The following is a 20,168-nucleotide window of genomic DNA, read 5'->3' as shown; positions in this document are numbered from 1 at the left end:
GTGTGTTTGGTGTACTGTAACAGATCCTGACAAACTACTGAAGAATACAGTACTCTTCTTTAGCAATCTTGCAGATCCACCTTTCACTATGTATGCAAATGTTTACCATTACAGCTCTCGTTTTTCACTATCACTGATTACTATTCATTTCACAATCTGCTAGCATATTCAACATAACTGTCATTTAATTATGTAAAAGATGTGTCTTTTTGCCGTTTAAACATGGTTATAATCCTACTATTTTCATAATTCCAAATATAAGTAAAAAGATGATGTGTCTCTATACAATGCAATGTTCTAACACAAATATTAGTAACATATTTGGTAAAGTAATTATATGTTTAGTTAAAATCTGATAATATCCGATTGTTGAAAACAAATGTGTAGCAAAAGTGAAGCTGAAATGATGTATATTACTTAATTCTGACTAGAAAATTTGTGTTTATATTTTATTTATTAAGTATTCCATGGTATGTTTCTCTCTGTAATCAATTTCTGTAATTATAATTTAGTTAAAATACTGTTGTAAGGTTCTTACTGTTACAACTTTACATTCATTGGTAGTCAAGTCCGACAGACAGGCCACAATTACTGTTATTGCACTACACTTCATTGTTTTGTAGAAGCATTTGCAATTCAAATGCTTTTTTTAGTTATAGAAGGAAGGGGAGTGTTACATTGGTAAACCATTTTAGCTGCCACCAACCATTATCACGTACCACTCATCTATCAGAAGGGTTGAATAAACATTGTCAATTGCTTGATGGTTATAATTACATTCCATTACCTGTTGGCAGCTATTCTGGTTTATATAATTTTGCTGCGTATTTCTGGACTGAGAGTTATTTTGTTTTGCTACTTTAGAGTTCCCCACCTTCCCTGAAAGTTTTTCCCACCACAAAAACATTGGTTCAAAATGTATAGCAGCATTAAAAAATACCACATTACATATGTACTTATGTGTGTACCCACATGGAAGCAAAGTTTATTATGTGATGACATTTTCTTGTGCACTTTGGAAGCATCTTTACAGCACAAAAAGAAAGCTTTCTAGAATTGAAGTATTTTTTTTAATCAAACGAAATATATTATTTGTTTACTGTAATTACAAAAAATGCCATAACAGGAGTAGTTCAGATTTATGCCACATGCAGCCACAATAGAGTATCTCATTTTTTATAATTAAAAAAAAAAAAACAATCTGTGATGTTTAATTACACAAATATAGCTTTCTCCTGTAATAATTTTCACACAGGTTAGCAGTTTGAATCTTCATGTGACATTATATCACAAGCAAATGAAAATGTTTCACTATGATTGTCCAAAAACGGCTTAGTGACAATGTTTTAAGAACAGAGATGAGGAAAGGAAAGTATCAGAACTCAAACAACCTACTCCTGTAACAACAACAACAACAGTAATTTGTTTTACAGTAAATTGTCATTTTTAAAATGAAATATACTGTTCAATAGAATATAATATGCTGTATCACAAAGAAAACTAAGGAGAAATTTAATTTTTCAGTAGCATCACCAAAACTTTCAAAGTACGGAACAATATGAGGAAGTCTTTAGTATTTGTTTCACTCTCAATAGTTTAGTGTGATTACGAAAGCAACACACCTATAAAATTAAAAGATCAACTTTTTTGTTTGTCTCTTTTTGTTATTGTTAAGTCCTCTGCCCATTATACTGTGTGTAATTATAAAAGGAATCATTTTTTACATCACAGTTACTACCGCTCTTTCCATCACACACACACACATGCTGAACTCAAGCTCTTAGTTATCACTGACAAACAATGGAAATTTAGATAGTGGGAAGGTAAATCTGTACAATGGTTAGTAGATCACAAATGTGAAAAAGCACTTAGAATTAGTATTAGTCTCCATCTACAAACATACTCCGCAAGCCACCACACGAAGTATGATAGAGGATATCCTGTACCACTACTTGTCATTTCCATTCCTGTTCCACTTGCAGAAAGAGCAAGGAAAGAGTCTTTGCCTCTGTATGAATCCTAATCATATCGTATCTTAGTAGTCCTTACACAAAATGTACGCAAATTTACTTAAGAGCGTTTTCATGTTGTTACTGGCATGCACAGTAACTATGCTGTGCCAGTCGTAATTAACTAAAGTGACAAAAGTTATCGGTTAGTAATATGCACATATATATGGCGGTGGTATCGTGTACACAAGGCATAAAAGGACAGTGCACTGGTGGAGTTGTCATTTGTACTCAGGTGATTCATGTGAAAAGGTTTCTGATGTGATTACAATCACATGACAGGAATTAACAGACTCTGAACATGGAACTATAGTTGGAGCTAGAAGTATGGAACATTCCATTTCAGAAATGAAATTATTAGGGAATTCAGTATTCCAAGATCCTCAGTGCAAGAGTGTGGCAAGAATGCTAAATTTCAGGTGTTACCTGTCACTATGGACAACTCAGTGGTTGATGGTCTCCACTTAACGACGGAAAGCAGTAGCGTTTGCATAGATTTGTCAGTGTTAACAGACAAGCAACACTGCGTGAAATAACTGCAGAACGCTGAACATATCTATTAGGACAGTGTGACAAAACTGATGTTAATGGGCTATGGCAGCAGATGTTCGATGTGAGTGTCTTTGCTAACAGCACGACATCACCTGCAGTACCTCTCCTGAGCTTTCGAGCATATTGGTTAGACCCTAGATGATTGGAAAACCATAGCATGGTCAGATGAGTCCCAATTTCAGTTGGTAAGAGCTGATGGTAGGGTTTGAGTCTGGTGCAGACCCCATGAAGCAATAGACCCAAGCTGTCAACAAATCTCTGTGCAAGCCGGTGGTGGTTCCATAATAGTGTGGGCTATGTTTACATTGAATGGACTGGGTCCTCTGGTCCAACTGAAATGATCACTGGCTGGGAATGGTTATATTTGGCTATTTGGGGATCATTTGGAGCCATTCATGGACTTCATGTTCCCAAACAATGATGGAATTTTTATGGATGAGAATAAACCATGTCACCGGGCCATAATTGTTCACAATTGGTTTCAAGAAAATTCTGGACAATTTGAATGAATGATTTGGCCACCCAGATCACCCGACGTGATCCTATTGAACATTTATGGGGCATAATTGAGAGGCCAGTTCATGCACAAAATTCTGCACTGGCAACACTTTCACAATTATGGACATGGTTCAATATTTCTGCAAGGGACTTCCCAGCCACATCGAGGTGCTGCACAATGCCAGGAAAAAAAAAAAAGGAGGTCCGACACAATATTAGGAGATATCCCATGACTTCTGACACCTCCGTGTATTTTGTTTCTATACTATGAAGGGCAGTCAAAGTTTTAATTATCCCTGGGAGAAGGGGAGGGAGGAATTATTTTTGTTCGTTTGCAATTATATATCTGCAGCCCTGGCACACATTGAAATTCTTGCGCAGCAGTACCAGAGGAGCTAAAATGTAATGGCACGCCCATTGATAAAGTGGAGTATCATTGAGAGGGTCATTTTCAGCAGCAATGAATGTGTGGCAGTTAAAACAACCCAATCCATATGGCTAAATAAGTCATTTGGATATGCAGTAACAAGGCTGCAACATCTCTGCTGCTGCCAAAACTGAATTACTGCACAACTTTCCATTTTATCAATAGGTGAAGCCATTTTGTTTTGGCTCTTCTAGGTATATGCTATCATATTGTGTCGTGAGCACTTCAACATGTATTAGGCATGTAAACATGTACCTGCAAACAAACAAAAATGTATTATGCAACTTTATTACTTCTTTTTTGTGATAGAACAACGCAGCTACCGTACCACGAAACTGAAAAGTAACCGCAGGTAAGTCAAGTAGCATATAGGTTAGCACAAATGAAATAAAACTGAAAGAAATTGGTGAAGACATCTAAGATGATCAGCAACAGACAGGGATAATGGTTCCACAATACACTTCAACCAAAGACAGGTTGCACTACTGCATCGTGTAAAATCTTTAGTATCCTGGTGGGTTTTGAGTGTTGCTTTTTAGAATGCTGACTTCTGCAATTTTAATAAACTGTACATCGATGTTTTAAATCGTGCTTGACCGTGGCATACAGAATTAACTCGTCCTCGTCCTGTCTCAGCAGTCTTGGATTTGTTCAGTCCTTCTCTGAACTACTCAGTACAGCACATTATTTCATTTAACAGTGTGATGTGACACTCTTTCTTCAGGCATTTAGTGTGACATTTTTTGCTTGACACGACTTTTTCAGTTCTGCAGTATTGCAGTATCAGAGCTTTTTCTCCTTTGCTATTTGTTCGTGGTATAAAGGAAGTTCATAGATCCAGTGGTCATTAGCACAAGATCCAGTGGTCATTAGCACAAGAAGAGCCAGTCAAATTATCTACGGTCCCAACCTTTAAAAATGAATGGGAATTACAGAAGGGAAGGATGAGAATTCTTAATGTATATTATACAGTCACATAATCGATGAGTACTGCAGGCATTACAGAACAATGCAAAAATAATTTGAGGATTTAGTTGACAGTGAAAGAGCAAATTGGTGCTAAATTAGCACACATGAAGCATGTCATGGAACTGGTGGTATGAACAGTAAATATTCATAAGTTGTACGGATTATTGAATCGTCAGTTGTGTACAGTTTTTGTTGGAACTGAACAAAGAGTATGGAGACATTATATTTTATGGCTGAGAACTTTTGTTACGCCAAGGATATGCCTGGAACAATTTTTTTATTTAAGACACGCCACTGTTGAGTTTCTGGAAGGAAAAGGAAAGCAGGAAACAAAATTATAACATCCAAAATGGATTACAGGTGTCTCAAAGTGAGAAACAACGTATTACTGATTTGTTTGGGATGCATTTATAAAGGAAACTGCATTGTGGAAGAGGCACGGCTGACAAAAATGCTATCCATTTTCCTGAAATCACTGGCGTTAAAGAAAACAAATCTTGAAGAATTCATTGTGGCACTGAAAGAATTACATAAATAATTTTCTACATATTTTGAGGACACAGCCAACCTTACATCTGTTTTTGAGACTGTTTGTTGTTTCAGTTTAAAGAACTCCTGTACATCTCCAAATGGAATCAACTGATCTGTGATTAAATTCCAGTTTAAAAGACAAGTTGTTCTTTGAAAAAACCATCCAGGAATTCTACACTGTTTTACTCCAGAAGAGTTTCCACATCTCCATAATGAGGTTGCAAACTTGAGATAAACCTTTCATCAATATATGTGCGCTATAGACTTCTTTTGATTATGAAACAAACAGTCACAATTATGTGGTAGCCCGAGTGACAAAAATATGTGAAATTGTCTGCATCTGCCCATATGCTGGCAGTTTGCATGAGAATAAATTTTATTATTTCTTCAGTGAGCCAAAAACAAATAATACTGAACTTTTTTTGTTCGTGACCTATGTTGTTATGAAATACGAAACCAAGTCACAGTCTGGACATTCAGGTTCCTTGTGTGATTGCATTGCCATCTAAATGTGGTGCGATTGCAGTTTCCCCCTCTTCCCACACAGACAGCGTCGCTTAATAGTAGGTGACTTGTACAGCCAGGTGACAGAAACCTGCTTGTGAACAAGAGCACCATGTATATGCAGAATTCTGGCTGTCCCTGTTTTATATGCTCTAGCACTTTATGGGATTAGAGAAAATCTTCAGTGGTTACCAAGAATTTTGCAAACCTATAAGGGCAATATCAATTGGAATCTCAAGACTTGCGATCTTTGCACGTTTACAAAGCAGCACATAAAATCTCATGATAGTGCTGTTGTCATCTTTCATTTAACTTCAACCTGATTATAACTTCTGAAGTAACTAAATAATAGGAATCATCTCAAGTAAAATCAGAAGTTATGATAATGAGCAAATAAAAATTTTTTAAAAAAAGAAAACCATCTAAATGTGGGGGCATACTTTACAGTAATGCCTCCAAAATTTTTATGCTGAAAACTATTAAAGCTTTTTAAATAAAACAATGTTATTAACATTCTGCATCTTTATTCTTCAGGTCTACATATTTGAAGCCCTCTGCCACTAGAGAGCTAATTGCAGCCTGTAGCATGGAAGTGCCTAACTTAACTATGTTGGTGAATGAGAAAGAGAATGCTGTAATAGAGTTTCAAACTCTAAGAGTTCATCCACAATGGAGTGCCCTCTCCTTCAGCATGAAAATGCCAGACCAGGCACGAGTGCAGTGACATGTGAAACAATCCAATGCATTGAGTTCACAGTCGCTGATCATCCTCCATGAAGTCCTGTCTTGGCCCCATCTAATTTCCATTTGTTTACAAAACTGAAGGAACACCTTCAAGGACTGCACTTTGATAGTGATAAAAAGCGGTGCAAGCTGCAGTGATGTGGCTCCGTCAACAAAGTCAAACATTCTTCACTGATGGTCTCAAAAATCTGGTCTCTCGTTGGAAGAAATGCGTTTGTTGGTGAGGTGACTATGAGAAATAAATATGTAGACTTGAAAAAATAAAGATGTAGAATGTTAATAACATTTATTTTATGCTTATAAAGCTTTTAGAATGCCAATAACATTTCTTTCACTGATAAACTTTTCAGCATGTTCTTGTGAGCGCGTGTGCGTGTGCGGTACAACAGTTTCAAAAAGCTCCAAGAAATTAAAGTCTTTACAGACTACTGGTTAACTAAATGCTCTCTCAACAATGTGAAGTTTGTCAGTAAAAACTGATCTTTAGTCTGTATAAGTTGGTCATTGTGGGTGACACTACTATTACCCTACGAGTTCCAGTAGCAGGTTTTTACAAAACTGTTTGGTACCCAACTACAAGAAACGGTTTCTCTGTCAACTATGTCATGCAAGAATCGTTATGACATGAGAAACTTGGTGCAACAACTTTCACCACAGTGAATACAAAATACTCTGTGCCAATTCTAAATAGGTAATATTATTTTTAATGCATCTTTCATTAGTTTCCTCCTTTTTATGATATCAGTTATCCACTCTTCTTGGAAGGAAAAGGTATAAGAATAAGAACAAATGCATTTTATTCTTTTAGTGGAACTCACCAACAACGGGGTAGTCGGGTGGCAGCAATCTTATATCATCTATGTTGATACGACCATTGTCACCATCGTCAAATTCAACGCTGACAAATTGTCGATCGAGCTCAGGGTCTGGACTGGATGGTTGTGCCACAGTGCCTGGGTAGAGACAACGATACTGTTGGCTCCAATAGGCACACAATCGAGTACCAGGAGGAAGGTCCGCGGTGCTGGACAGCCGCACCTCTAGGATCTGCAGCAGACATTTTCTATCACTTACAAAGAAAACAATTAGAATTATCCTATCAAACAGAAGTATAAGTCATGCTACCCAGTTTTGAACTTTGTAAAAAGAGACTAATCACATACTATAGGGCACCAGAAACAGCAGTCAAATTTTTGATTAGGAATTTTGGTAGGAAACTCCCTGGCAGATTAAAACTTTGTGCCAGACTGGGACTAACTCGGGACCTTCGAGTCTCAGTCAGGCACACAGTTTTAATCTGTTAGGAAGTTTCATATCAGTGCACACTCTGCTGCAGAGTGAAAATTTCATTCTGGAAATTTTGGTAGAATCAATTCATGTTGTTTATGTGTTATGATTGAATAGTAGTGACTTAATTTTAAAAAAGTAAAGAATATCTGGGAAAACAGTGGGAACACAAACAGATGACAGACATTTCATGTTATGACAAGGGTAATCCCTTTATTTTGGGAAAAAAAATATTTTGAGATCAGCCTCAAGGTTAATAGCAAACTCCCCCTCAGCCATGAAGAAACAGTACAGTTGCAACAAATACTGATAATATAATATTCAACTCTTGAGGCTGTTTTTTGTACTACATTGAAGAAAAGTTTTTCAAGAATGGCACAAACTGTAATTTTCCTTTGCTGAACAGGAAGATCAGAGACACAACGGAAATCTGCATACTAGAATACAAGACAATGGCAACAAAAGAAGGCAGCTGGGGAAATAATTGTTTCTTCTGTAACATTTGTGAAGAATCAATAGCTTTTGTACAAACTTAAGTGAAAACTCAGTTTTAAGTACTATTTATGGCAGTTACAGTTCTTTCCAAATAAATTATGAACTTCCAAGATAAGTAAATGCAGCATTTCCGTGTGAACTAATTTCATTTTGGCTAAAATCCACTGTTCACATTACTTTTTAAAATTAATCTCTTTTCAAATTATTTCTGCTGATAGCATTGCTGTGTTTTTAATACATGATCTAATTTAATTTTGTAATTGATCTTAACAGAAAACTGTATGTACTTACCATTATATAAAAAAAAGTTTTTGCATGGTGACAAATTTTAGTTTACCATATTCACTTATTTTTCTGAAAGAACCTGAATTTTCAAGCAAATTAATTTGAAAATTTTCACACATATACAATTGGAACATTGGGAGTACTACATCAATTTTGAAGATCTGAAAACAACAATGAAGAACAAAAATTGCACTCTAGTTTCGAAGGTAAGGTATAACATTAATTTGCCACCTGTGCATCTTATACTATTTGTGCGACTATACTACTTCAGCTACATAAAACAAACAATACATTATGCTCAGCTACATAGTAAAATGGTAAGCAGCATTTTATGATTGAATGTAGTGAAAAATAAATGCAATGAATATAATATCAGTTCATAACTTATGAACTTGTACTGTTAGTGAAATGTATGGTAGTAACAACATCGAAAACAGTCAATTTTGATAAAAAAATTCTTTATTACATTTCCTTCCTATCTTTACCGCAAACTGTACACTTAACTGGGGAAAAAACACAATAATCATTTGCAATAAAGTGATAGTTGTGGTAACAGTAGTAGCAGTAATAGTTGTAGTAACAGCAAACAAGAAGTGACAACCAACAGCCCATAAAAGAGAGTAGAAAGCACATTATTAAAAACAATAATCTTTCAAAATGCACATATTTCACATTCTTTCTTTCTTTCTTTCTCTCTCTCTCTCTCTCCCTCTCTCTCTCTCTGCTCTGAAAAGAATATGATAAGGTCCACAAAAGGCTAAGAAACCACAGAAAGAAACCAACAGGAAAATTCAATGTAACAACTACATACCCTCACGGATAAACTAGTTAATTACTGAAAAACTCCTGTCTATTTTCAAGTACTGAAGAAAAACAACAGTAAATAACCTGGACTTAAAAAGAAACTAATTTCACTAATTTCAAATAGCCCTGCTACAACTTTTTGACAACGACGAAGGCCTTTAATGCACTTGGCATGCTGTTCAATCAATCACACTAAATCTTAACCTAACATGAGAAGCCTGATAAACACTGAGATTTCAGAGGAAAATACCTATCTTTCTAGTATACAGACACATTTTAAGGAAAATGGGATTTTCTAATTTTGATACATGAGTGAGTCAGTGCAAACACATTGTCACCTCATATTTTGGACACTGATGGACCCCTTATATTTATAATGAACAATTTTGAATTTTCTGGGGAATAGTCATGCCATAGCTCACTTGAACTTTCAGAGTCCAACATACAGTGTGACAATTACTGCTACATAATACATATTTTAAATCATTAAGGGCAACATTTCATGTTTTTTATGTTAAATATTTAACCAAAAGCTCATCAGAAATATTCCAGTTTTCGATGCTGTATTAATGGCTGAATGAAATTTTATGTAAATTTATGAATGAGTCATTACATCATGAAACAATACAGTATCACTACCAATTCTTTTGTTGTACTATCAAGTTAATGGAAAAAAAGAGCTGAATGAAATTATTTACTTAAAATACAAATTAAAGGCTGTAAATATGTCCTTTAATAATTAGATGAAAAAGTGATGAATATCTGATGATGATGTATCACTGACTGTGCTGCATACTCATTTAACAGGGTGAAATAGTTTCACAAAGGCAGCATTGTGAAGTGTCTATTTAAATAAATAGTTTTGCTGAGCAGTAGGATGCTCTTGCAACTCACCGCATCCTTCAGCACTTCCTCCCGGCTATAGATATGCTGACGGTTCCCACGTTCTCCATCCAAAGTCACACCATATACATCAGGTGGACGGATTGCACTCAGAGTGCCAGCATAAAACAAACCTCCTGATGCAGTCAGAACACGCTGCTTGTCTGTATTTAAGTGTGAAGCTGTCAGCAAACAGGGTGCTGCAAAAAACAAAAAACAAACTTTTGTTTAGAAAATCCTGAATATTACACAATTTAAAAAAAAAAAAAAACAGAAATTATGAAAATGCTAAAATGTATCCAATCATGGTGAAATTTAAATAATTACTAACAAAATTTGATTTTTTAAATAAAAATAATAAAATACAACAAAGATGTTTATAACACAAGGGAAGTGTACCTTTTGATTCCCAGAATACAACCTACAACTGTCTAGTTCCTTATGCATTCTGGCTGCCAGCGCAGACAGAATTATTTTCGAGGAGAGCTATCTTATATGTCATAGCCAGCAGAATGTATGATGATTTCTTAGAATGGCGATGTATAGTTATGAGATTTATCACCAGATAAAGACAACACTATGATCAAAAATATGAAATCTCTAAAGCACATCTCGAGAAGTTATCAGGTGTGATTTTCTCCAACTAATATAGCTGTAGTAGTGCCTCCTGATTTTACCATGGAAACTGAATAACTGGTACAACATTTCTATCAACCACTGTGATGCCACTACATGGATGATGCTGTTCTCGAAGACAGCCAGACTCTAGCATATAGGAAGGTCCAAAACCACCCTAAGCAGTGGAGAGCACACCACAAATGTTACTGAATGTGCTACAATGTTGCTCTGGTGGACTATTTCTAGCAGACAGAACACTGATACCGCTTTGTTTGAGAATGTGAACTTAAGATGGCTTGCACTGTTCCTAGCTGTGACAGCATCAGTCCCAAAAGTTTTAAGACTACACAATAAAAAGTAGACAAAAGATCGGTGGTTTTAATTCTTCAGGTCTTCTACATAGTCTCCACCCACCTGAATAAAATGGACAGATTGTTCATATGACCACATAAAATGTTCAGAGAAATCCATCTTTGGGATGTTGGTTACATTGCATGTCACATTCGTACCTCCTTTGGTCTTTGTGAAACAATGCAGACCAGTTCTACACTATGTCCTTTTATTCATATTGATAAAATCAGGCCTCACCACTCATTGTGATTTTTTCCCACAAAAGAATTGTCTGCATTTTTCACTTCAATCAAGTCTCTGCAGACATACAAGTGGTGGTGTTTTTTGTTCAAGCATTCAAGGTGTGCAGAAAAATCTTTACATGCACTTTACTTTTCTTCACAACATTCTGTAGAATGTCTTGAATACACAATTTAAGAGTTCTGCAACACTGTGTCGTTGACATGCTACCGTCACATGTTCACTTCTTGACTCTGCCTACTCACAACTGACTGGCTGAATGCATATCTGTTGTTTACAGTGATTACTTTAAGTTGCCACTTTACTTACTACACTGATGTCACTTACATGTCACAAGTAAAATCAGTCCCAGAACTTTTAGGACAGACAGTGTATATAACTTGTTGTGAATAACTCCATTAACTCTGTGTGCAGATCACCTTCTACAGAAGTGGCAACAAGGACAGGAACTGTAATGGATGTAGATTACACTTTTAAAATTTTTGTAGTTATTTGAGAGCATGGGTTTTTTCAACCATAGAGGAAACTATGGCATCTTCTAACACCAATCACATAAATCTATCAGGTGCTGATTATGGCTATATTATAGGCAGTGTAAGCATTAGCGACTGTAGCAGGAATGTTTACAGCCTTTTCACCAGTCAACAAACAATGTGATGAGCAGAATGCTTACTGCTGTAGTTATATTTTTCAGCTTGTCAAATTTCTGATATGGAAGGACAAAAGACCACATTCTTACATATAAATCCTGGACTGTTTCATCTAATACAAAAACTAGAGCCATTAATAAATCTGAAGGACGTGAAGTGCCTAGAACATTCTCTTTTTATTGCAAAAATTCTAGCAGTGAAAAATGTGTCTCAATCAATTTCATGCATATGTGGCTGTCAATCTCCAGGGATTAGGTAGAAATTACAAATGTTTGTGTGGGCAGAACAACATGGACTCCTTATCAGCCATTTTGTGTCGCTTATGCACAGCTTGACGTGAGAAACCATGCAATGAGAAAATCAAATCCTCCTTTGGCAGAAGTAATGTGAATAGCTCAAATCTGTGAAACTGCCCAGAAGCCCAAACTGTATCCATGAAGGAAGATGATGTTGCAGCAGTCAGCTCTCCAGCACTGGTTGTGTAGAACGTCACTATACCTCTGGAACACCCTTCACCTGCACCATGGCCAAGGCAGTCATGTAAATAACAACACCAGTGGTGATTGGCTACACAGAAAGAGGTATCATTTTTTTTCTTTGCCATGCACGCAGAATGTACCCCCATCAGCAAGCAACTTATCATGGCAAAAGAAGATACTGGAAAGAGGTATGTTTTAGCATTTCCGCTGCAACACAGGCTAACCTAAAGAATAGGACCATGTGAGTGAGCACTCTATGGAAGTGCTAACTTCTCAAAACACACCCCAGAAAATGTACATGCACTGGCAAACATCCTGCGAGGTTAATTTTGAACACCAACGCTTCTGTGTCTTTGCTAAACCAATTAACTCACTTAAGTTTAGAGTCACTTCCACTGTAGGCAGCAGAGACAAATCTTTGGACCTATGGACATCATCAAGTGCCTTTGTTACGGAAGTTTCCAATTACTGCATCCCAAGTGTGCTGCGTACCTTGACAATATTATGGTCACAGTTCCTGAGGATCACCATGCTTCAAAAAAATTCCCTTAAGCAGGCATTGTGTTGAGCAGTGTACACCCCTGGTTTACTTCTCATAATTGCAAGTGACGTGTCCCCTTTCCCTCCCGCATAGTAATGCCATAGCCCTCCCATATATATATATATATATATATATATATATATATATATATATATATATATATCCTTACAGCCCTGAGCGCCCTATCACATACACTTCTAAAACCTTACCTGCTTCTCAACAACACTATCCTCAAACACAGCGGGAGGCACTCACTATAATTTATTCATAAATTATTCTTTTATGAATAGAAATTTCATATTGTTATGGATCATCACCCACTGCTCACCATCTGTGACCACAGGCATCAGACCAGACCACCCTCCACCTACAGTGCTGGGTGCTTTAACTGCCTTATGGTAATTATTCAATCAAGTATTGTGCTATGATGTTATACACAAATGCAGATGCACTGTCCCAATTCCCAGGGGACTTGATTCAGCCTTTGACCAACATAAATTAATGTGTTTCCAGCTCAATTCAGATCTGATTTCAGCCATTTCCACCTTTCCCTTAAAGTGCATTGTTGCAGCTACAAGCCGCAAGAATCTGATGTTATGCTGTCTTCTTCACTCTGTACAACATAGTGGCTGGACATGCCTTCCAGGCAAAAATTTCATCCCTTGGCCATGACATCATCATTACACTTAAATCGGGGGAGGGGGGTTCTGTTGTTCTCGGATGAGGACCAATGCCACATCCTGATTTCTCCTGCTCCCGCATGAAAAGTTTGGTATGACATGTATTCTGACTGAATACTGACTCATACATTGTGGGCATGGTCTGTCAGGTCCATCAAGCTGCATCTCGAGTGGTTCTCTTCCTGGACCGATGCTGTGAATTACGGAAGCATACTAATTTAGATTTTTCTGGCCCATTTTTGGAATCCACATGCCTTGTCATGATTGACTCTTTTCCTCACTTCCCTTTTGTGTTCTGCATGTCTTAGGTCATTACTGCCACTACTATCATGGCCTTGGAAAAAGTCTTTGCACTTGAAGGCATCACACACATCTTTGTGTTTGATAACAGGATGGCATTTACTTCCTATGACTTCGTGCAATTTTGTGATTAATGGAATTCAACACCTTCCCACCAAATCTTCACAGCTGGCCTTCAACTGTCATGCGGAAAGCTTTATGCATACCTTTAAAACACAGTTTCCTAAGTTAATGATGTCACACACATTTAATGCCCTGTGTAGCTTTCTAGAAACTTACAGGTCCACCCTGATCAAGGGATGCATCCCAATGGAGTGGCTTCGTGGCCACCCTCACCACATCCTTTTGGATATGCTGTGACCACTACTGGTTTAAATCATTGCTGGAGCCTCGTCCTTCTGTAGGGTCCATCAGTTAGGATGCCACTCAAACTGGATATGCACGGTGATCTCTGCCTGCCGTACCATGGCCTCTGCCACAGACTTCTGTGGCACCATCAAGATCAACTTTGCCTCCACTATCTTCATCAGCAACCATTTGGTTCTCTGCCCCCGACAGACCCTACAGTCTCATGAGGACTACTATCTCTCAATGAGCCTTTTCCTGCCTCGGCCTTCCACAGTGGTGTCCATGGACATTGGCCTACTGCCTTTGCCAGGGGCAGCTCCTCCGGTCCATGCACTCCTGCATCTTATGATTGTGTAAGTTCCCTGGGAAGATTTTTGGGGTGTGGTACCATATCATATTGTAAGAAAACCATCACTGGCAAAACCAATATTGCAGTGTCTTATCATGTCACCTTGGAAACTGAGTATCTGGCAGAACATTACTACTGACAGATGATGTATTATTACTGTGATGGTACCGATCCTCTAGATGCATCCTCAGACAGGATTACACCAAACTCTGGAATATAAGCTGGTCTATGTCGTTACTGGTATGAGCAGTGAAGTGTACGTCATCAATGTTAATATTGGCTATGATGGTGTTCTGGTTGACTGTTTGTAATAGATCAAACTCTGATAAGGCTTGGGCTGGATTTTTTTTGGGAATACAGACTTAAGGTAGCTTGCACTGTTCCTGGTAGCATCTTGTATACATATCTCTTGTCATAAATAGACTGTGTGTGTGTGTGTGTGTGTGTGTGTGTGTGTGTGTGTGTAGATAACTTTTTTACAAAATTAGCACAATACAAGGAGTCTATAAAGACAGCCAAATTTGTGAAGCAAATCTATTACAAAGGCATCATGTTAAGACATTCATAAAGACATAAGTAAATACATGTCCATCTATGTATGTTGCACATAATATTTGACTTTTGTCTCCTGAATTTTAATTCTTTCCTTCATCAGTTTTACTTCTTGCTCCCTCCTGATCTAGGCCTGTTTTATTTCAGACTTCATTTCTAATTAATCTTACATGCTCCAACATCTTTCTTAATTTTTACAGGTGAAGTAACCTTTGGTTCAGGTAGCTAGTGTATGTATACTTAGATTTGCATTGCAGATTAGATATGCCAGAGAATAATCAGTACATTTTTAAAATTACACAAAAGGGTCACTATACAATTCTTCATATGGCAAAGTATATTCTGACATTGCACACCAGAAAGAAGAATTAAACGATTACACAACTGACAGCCATTAAGCTTTCATCAATATACCATACACATCATGTATCACATCAAATAAAGGAAAAGGGATAGAGTGAAATAAATACAGTGTTATTGTTAGGCCATACCAGATGCACTAACTTAAGTATTTAATACAATTAAAATAGAAATAATTGTTCAGGATTAGACAAGAGCAACTCTTAGTACTTGCTGCACATAAAGCATTATTTATACGTGCAAGCAAGTGAAGACAAGTACAGAGAGAAAGACGACGTTTAGTTAGCACAGGATGCATGTGGCAGTAAGTAGATGATTAAAGTCGAATGTTAATGATGTTGAAATAGATGTTAAGGAAGATGCTTAATAACTTAAGTAAGAACTTTTGTACAAATCTTAATCTAATGCCGGATAAGCTGCCCTTATTTGGATTACATCAAGAAACCATAAGTACTTTTTGGTTAGATATTCTCCAAAGTTACTGATACAGCAAAAATGTGAGGACAGTTACTTACGTGGTGAAGATCTGCTGCTGTAAACACTGAGTGGTAAATCTTCTCCTTCTGTCTCACTAGCAGTGTTAGTCGCTGGAAGAGCAGGAACCTGTCGACTGACCTCTTTTGTTCCTGCTGTACATCTGTTCCTTTTCTGCCGTTTTGTAATGATTCCATGTTGATTTTTATCTTGACTAGTAGAGTGAGCCACTCTTTTTGCTGTTTTTGTACCCTTTGCATCGCCACTACTTAATTTCCTTTTGGCTGATGTCCCTCCAGAACTTTCATTTTGAACTACTTTGGCAGGCACTTTGTCATTCTGATAAAATGAAAAATATAATCAGAAAAACTTAAATATGAAAATTAGTGTGAAATCTTTACAGTCACAAATATGTGAAGAAAAGTGACACAGAGAAAAGCTCTGGCCTAGAAAAATAAACTACTGTGTTTACGATACATAAATTGTGGTGAAAATGGAACACGCTTTAGCATGGGCCTTAAAAAATAAGACTGCACATTGTCAAGTGTTTCATGAACCTATCTAATGGCTTGCTCTTTTGACACACAATAAAACTTTTCATATCTAAGTTTGTGTAAGATATTCAGTGTAGAAAGTGACAAATTAGTTACTGACTGCCTAATGAATAAATGTGAACTCCTAGCAAACTACGGTAATTAACAGAAGAAAGGTGATCCAACTCAAGTGTAATCAACATGTTCTCAAAGTTGTTCCCCTTCTAGCAGTTTATCACAGGTCACTGGATACTTAGCAAGGGGGAAAAAAGCACGTCATTTTTGTTTACGAGAATGGTTATATTACAGATGCACATAATTACAGTCCTATATCACTGATGTCAACCTGTTATACAATTATGGAATGTATTTCATGCTCACGCATTATGTTCTTTGAGAGCAAAATTCTCCTCTATAAAATTGAATACGCCCTCCACAAACAGAGATTCTGTAAAACTCAGCTCTCACTGTCCACGAGATCCAAAGCATCAAAGACACCAGTGCCCAGGCTAAGGCTGTGTTCCCTGACTCCAGGAAGGTATCTGACTCAGTTCCACACTATTTTTTATAGCACAAAATACAACCTTACCAAGTATGGGACCTGATTTTTACCTGGATTTGGGAATTCCCTGCAGATAGAACTGGACATATTGCTCTCAACAGAACAAAATTAAAAGATATAATGGTAATTTCTGGAGTACTCCACATCTGATAGAGTCATTACTGTTTGCAATGTATATAGACAATCTGGTGGAGAATGTTGGAAGCTCCATAAGTCTGTTTGTAGATGAAATGGTTGTCTATTAGAAGGCATCAATGCCAGAAGACAGTAGTGAACTGCAGGAAGACCTGCAGAGAATGGATAATTTGTGCAGGGACTGGTAGGTGAACCTAAATGTAGAAAAACCTTATTTTGCATAAATAGGCAAAGAAATCTACTACTGTATGATTACACTATTGGTAACAAATCACGGAAACAGTAAGTGTAGTATATGTAGGGCTGGCCCCTGCATATTCAGCCAATAAACTTGCAGATATACTTCATGGATCAGGTACTGCTCCTGCCTTACCTTGTGAGATTGTTTCACAACAGAAGAGTCACTGGACTGTTTGCCATCAAGCCTCCTGCAGCCACCACAGTGCCTGGGGTTGCAAACCACACTGATACATGGCACACAGGTCACAGTGATAGGTATTTAGGTCACCATTCTGCCCCCTGACAGCGTTCAGCTCCAGCCGCCATCGAGCCTATGTTTCAGACCACAATGCCTGCTGCTGCTGCTATCCATCAAACAGAGTTGTCTCGTGCCTTTGTTAGTATCAGAGCTACTGCACTCCTGTCAGCTGCTCTGGTAGATCCCATGTGCCTTCAATAGGATCACAGCCACTGGACTCCTTGCCAGCAACCCCAGATGGCCATACTTCACGGGAGCTGTGCCTTGACTGCCCACAAGCTCACAGCTTGTGGGACCCTCATAATAGCTAGGAATCATCTCAGAAGGACAATTCAGTTGTACTCAAATATGGACATCCATCCTCTGAAGCAGCACTAAGTTAATTCACGGTTAATAAACAAACAATTGTTATCCCAGTCCATGAATATCAATCGTTACCTTGGTACACTAGGTGGCCAAGGTTGCTACAACTGGTGATGAGGCTAATGGTTTGTGAGTCAGTACTCTTCCCTCGTCTGCCATACCTTGACTGGTGACCGTCACAGGTTTATCCTAGATGGGCCTTATCCATACAGCACATTCTTTGTTCCTGGAATTATCCTGGACTGAACCTACAGTAACCTACTGTCCCCACACCTTCAACTTAACGATCTTCACCCCCCGTCCCCTTCACCTCTTCCCTATCCATGTCACCTCACCCTCACTGTGTGCTGCCTCCTGCCAACTCACTCACCCTTCTTTCCCCCTCCTTGCTTTCTCCTTTCTTGGTCACCCTCCCCCTCCCCCCCATCTCCCTGCCCCACAGCCTCCCAATGCTGCACCTGGCAGTCTTGTCATGCCTACATCTAGTCCCTGCACACACTGCCAGAGAATGTTGTTCTTTCCCCTCCATCTGTACACTGCTATCTCTCCACCTTCCCTGTCCCACTCTAGACTTCCACTCAGCATGACACTGCATTACGGTCCAAGCTGCTATAGATGGCAACCATGTGCGTGAGGTATGCTTGCGTGTGTGAAGGTGTGAGCTCTCTCTTTTCTGAAGAATGCTTTGGCCAAAAGCTAAATCTGTAACAGTCTTTTCACTGTGCCTGTCTGCAACTCAATGTGTCATTTTTATGGTGAGTAGCAATCCTAAAATTTTTGCTTTAATGTTTCCTTCTTTTTCTTTCTTTTTTATGCTTGTTATTTGTCTCACTGCATCACAAGAGTCATTTCACATATTATGCAAATATTTTATTTCGTTATTTACATGTTTATTAGACATTATCTCTTCACAGTCCTTGCTTCTCAATGACCATGTCCCAATACTAGAGAAATTTCATAGTTCCATCTAACATGCCATCTTTTTTCAGCTGACAAATGACTTAGATAAAAGGGGCAGAAAGATTTTCCGGAGATGAATAGCGATGTCTTGAATATGTTGCTCCAATGCTGGGAATAAGTCAAAGTTTGGCAGATTAATATCAGGACTATAGGGCCCACGAGGTAACACTTACCAACCACGTTTGCATTGTTTGTCAGTTATGACATCAGTGTTGTGCAGGCAAGCATTGTCATGAAGTTAGTGACCAAACCTTGAGCAACTGGTATCAGTTTTCTTTTTTCTTTTTTCCATTTTTCTGTTCAGTTGTTGAATGAATTAATGGTAATACACTCCTGTTACATAATGTCCAAATGGATCTTGACCTGTAATGAATATAATGAAGACTCCACTGGAATCATAAGCGAAGATCATCATTTGTTTGACCTTTGAGTTCAACACAAATTTATTTGGTCATTTGACTGTGATTTCAATTCTGGCTCAAAGTCTCTAACCCACATTTCATCAACAAAAACAATTTTACGCAAGAAAGCTTTACTTTCAATGTTATATCTTTATTCCACCGAGGTTGCAACATCTGGCCATTTACACTTCTGTTCAGTGCAGAACCCATTACAATGAAATTTCTCTATTGTTTAACTGATTTGTCAAAGCATGGAACACTGATGTTGATGGAAGCCCTGTAGCTTCAGAAATTTCTTCATGTGCTACATGACAACTTCTTGACAACCATCTGTCACAAGTTTAACAGTTTGTTCATCCGGTGACGTTTACCACCTTCCTGGTCTTGAGACACTGTTGATCTTACATGACACTCACATACGTGATTAGTCAAAATGTGAAACTGTGCACTGGTCTACTATTAACTCACCATAAACGTCACTTAATGCACTGTGTATTCTGGTCAGATATTTTGCTCACAACATTTTGATCTTCATGTATTGACCTTGATCATTGACAGTCACAGCATTTGAGATCAGTGTGGATCCCTTTTGTAACTTCCTTTATTACCAAACAAAACATGGACTTTTTCAGTAAGACTATCTCTACAGCTGACGTAACTGACAACATCCAACACATTATTCACACCACAGTATTACTAACCTCTGCACAGTTTTTGAAATCTGTTACTATGACTGGAGGAATATTTTACTTGTTTGATGGAAAACAAATATTAAGTAATGACAATTTTAAAATAAGTGTGAAATAA

The 20,168-nt window shown here is 37.8% G+C and overlaps 1 protein-coding gene across 1 annotated transcript in view; it reads right to left on the bottom strand.

Moving 5' to 3' along the window:
* Positions 1-20,168, bottom strand: part of LOC126235760 (serine-rich adhesin for platelets) — a 196,917-nt gene that overhangs the window by 26,351 nt on the left and 150,398 nt on the right. The window contains exons 14-16 of the mRNA XM_049944556.1: positions 15,971-16,268; positions 10,000-10,187; positions 7,053-7,281 (exon numbers count right to left, since the gene is read on the bottom strand). Of these exons, the coding sequence (XP_049800513.1) occupies positions 7,053-7,281; positions 10,000-10,187; positions 15,971-16,268 (715 nt within the window). The remainder of the gene's footprint in view (positions 1-7,052; positions 7,282-9,999; positions 10,188-15,970; positions 16,269-20,168) is intronic.

This window comes from Schistocerca nitens, chromosome 2 (assembly GCF_023898315.1).
Source record: "Schistocerca nitens isolate TAMUIC-IGC-003100 chromosome 2, iqSchNite1.1, whole genome shotgun sequence".
Lineage (NCBI taxonomy): Eukaryota > Metazoa > Arthropoda > Insecta > Orthoptera > Acrididae > Schistocerca > Schistocerca nitens.
This window is presented reverse-complemented; position numbering and strand designations above follow the sequence as displayed.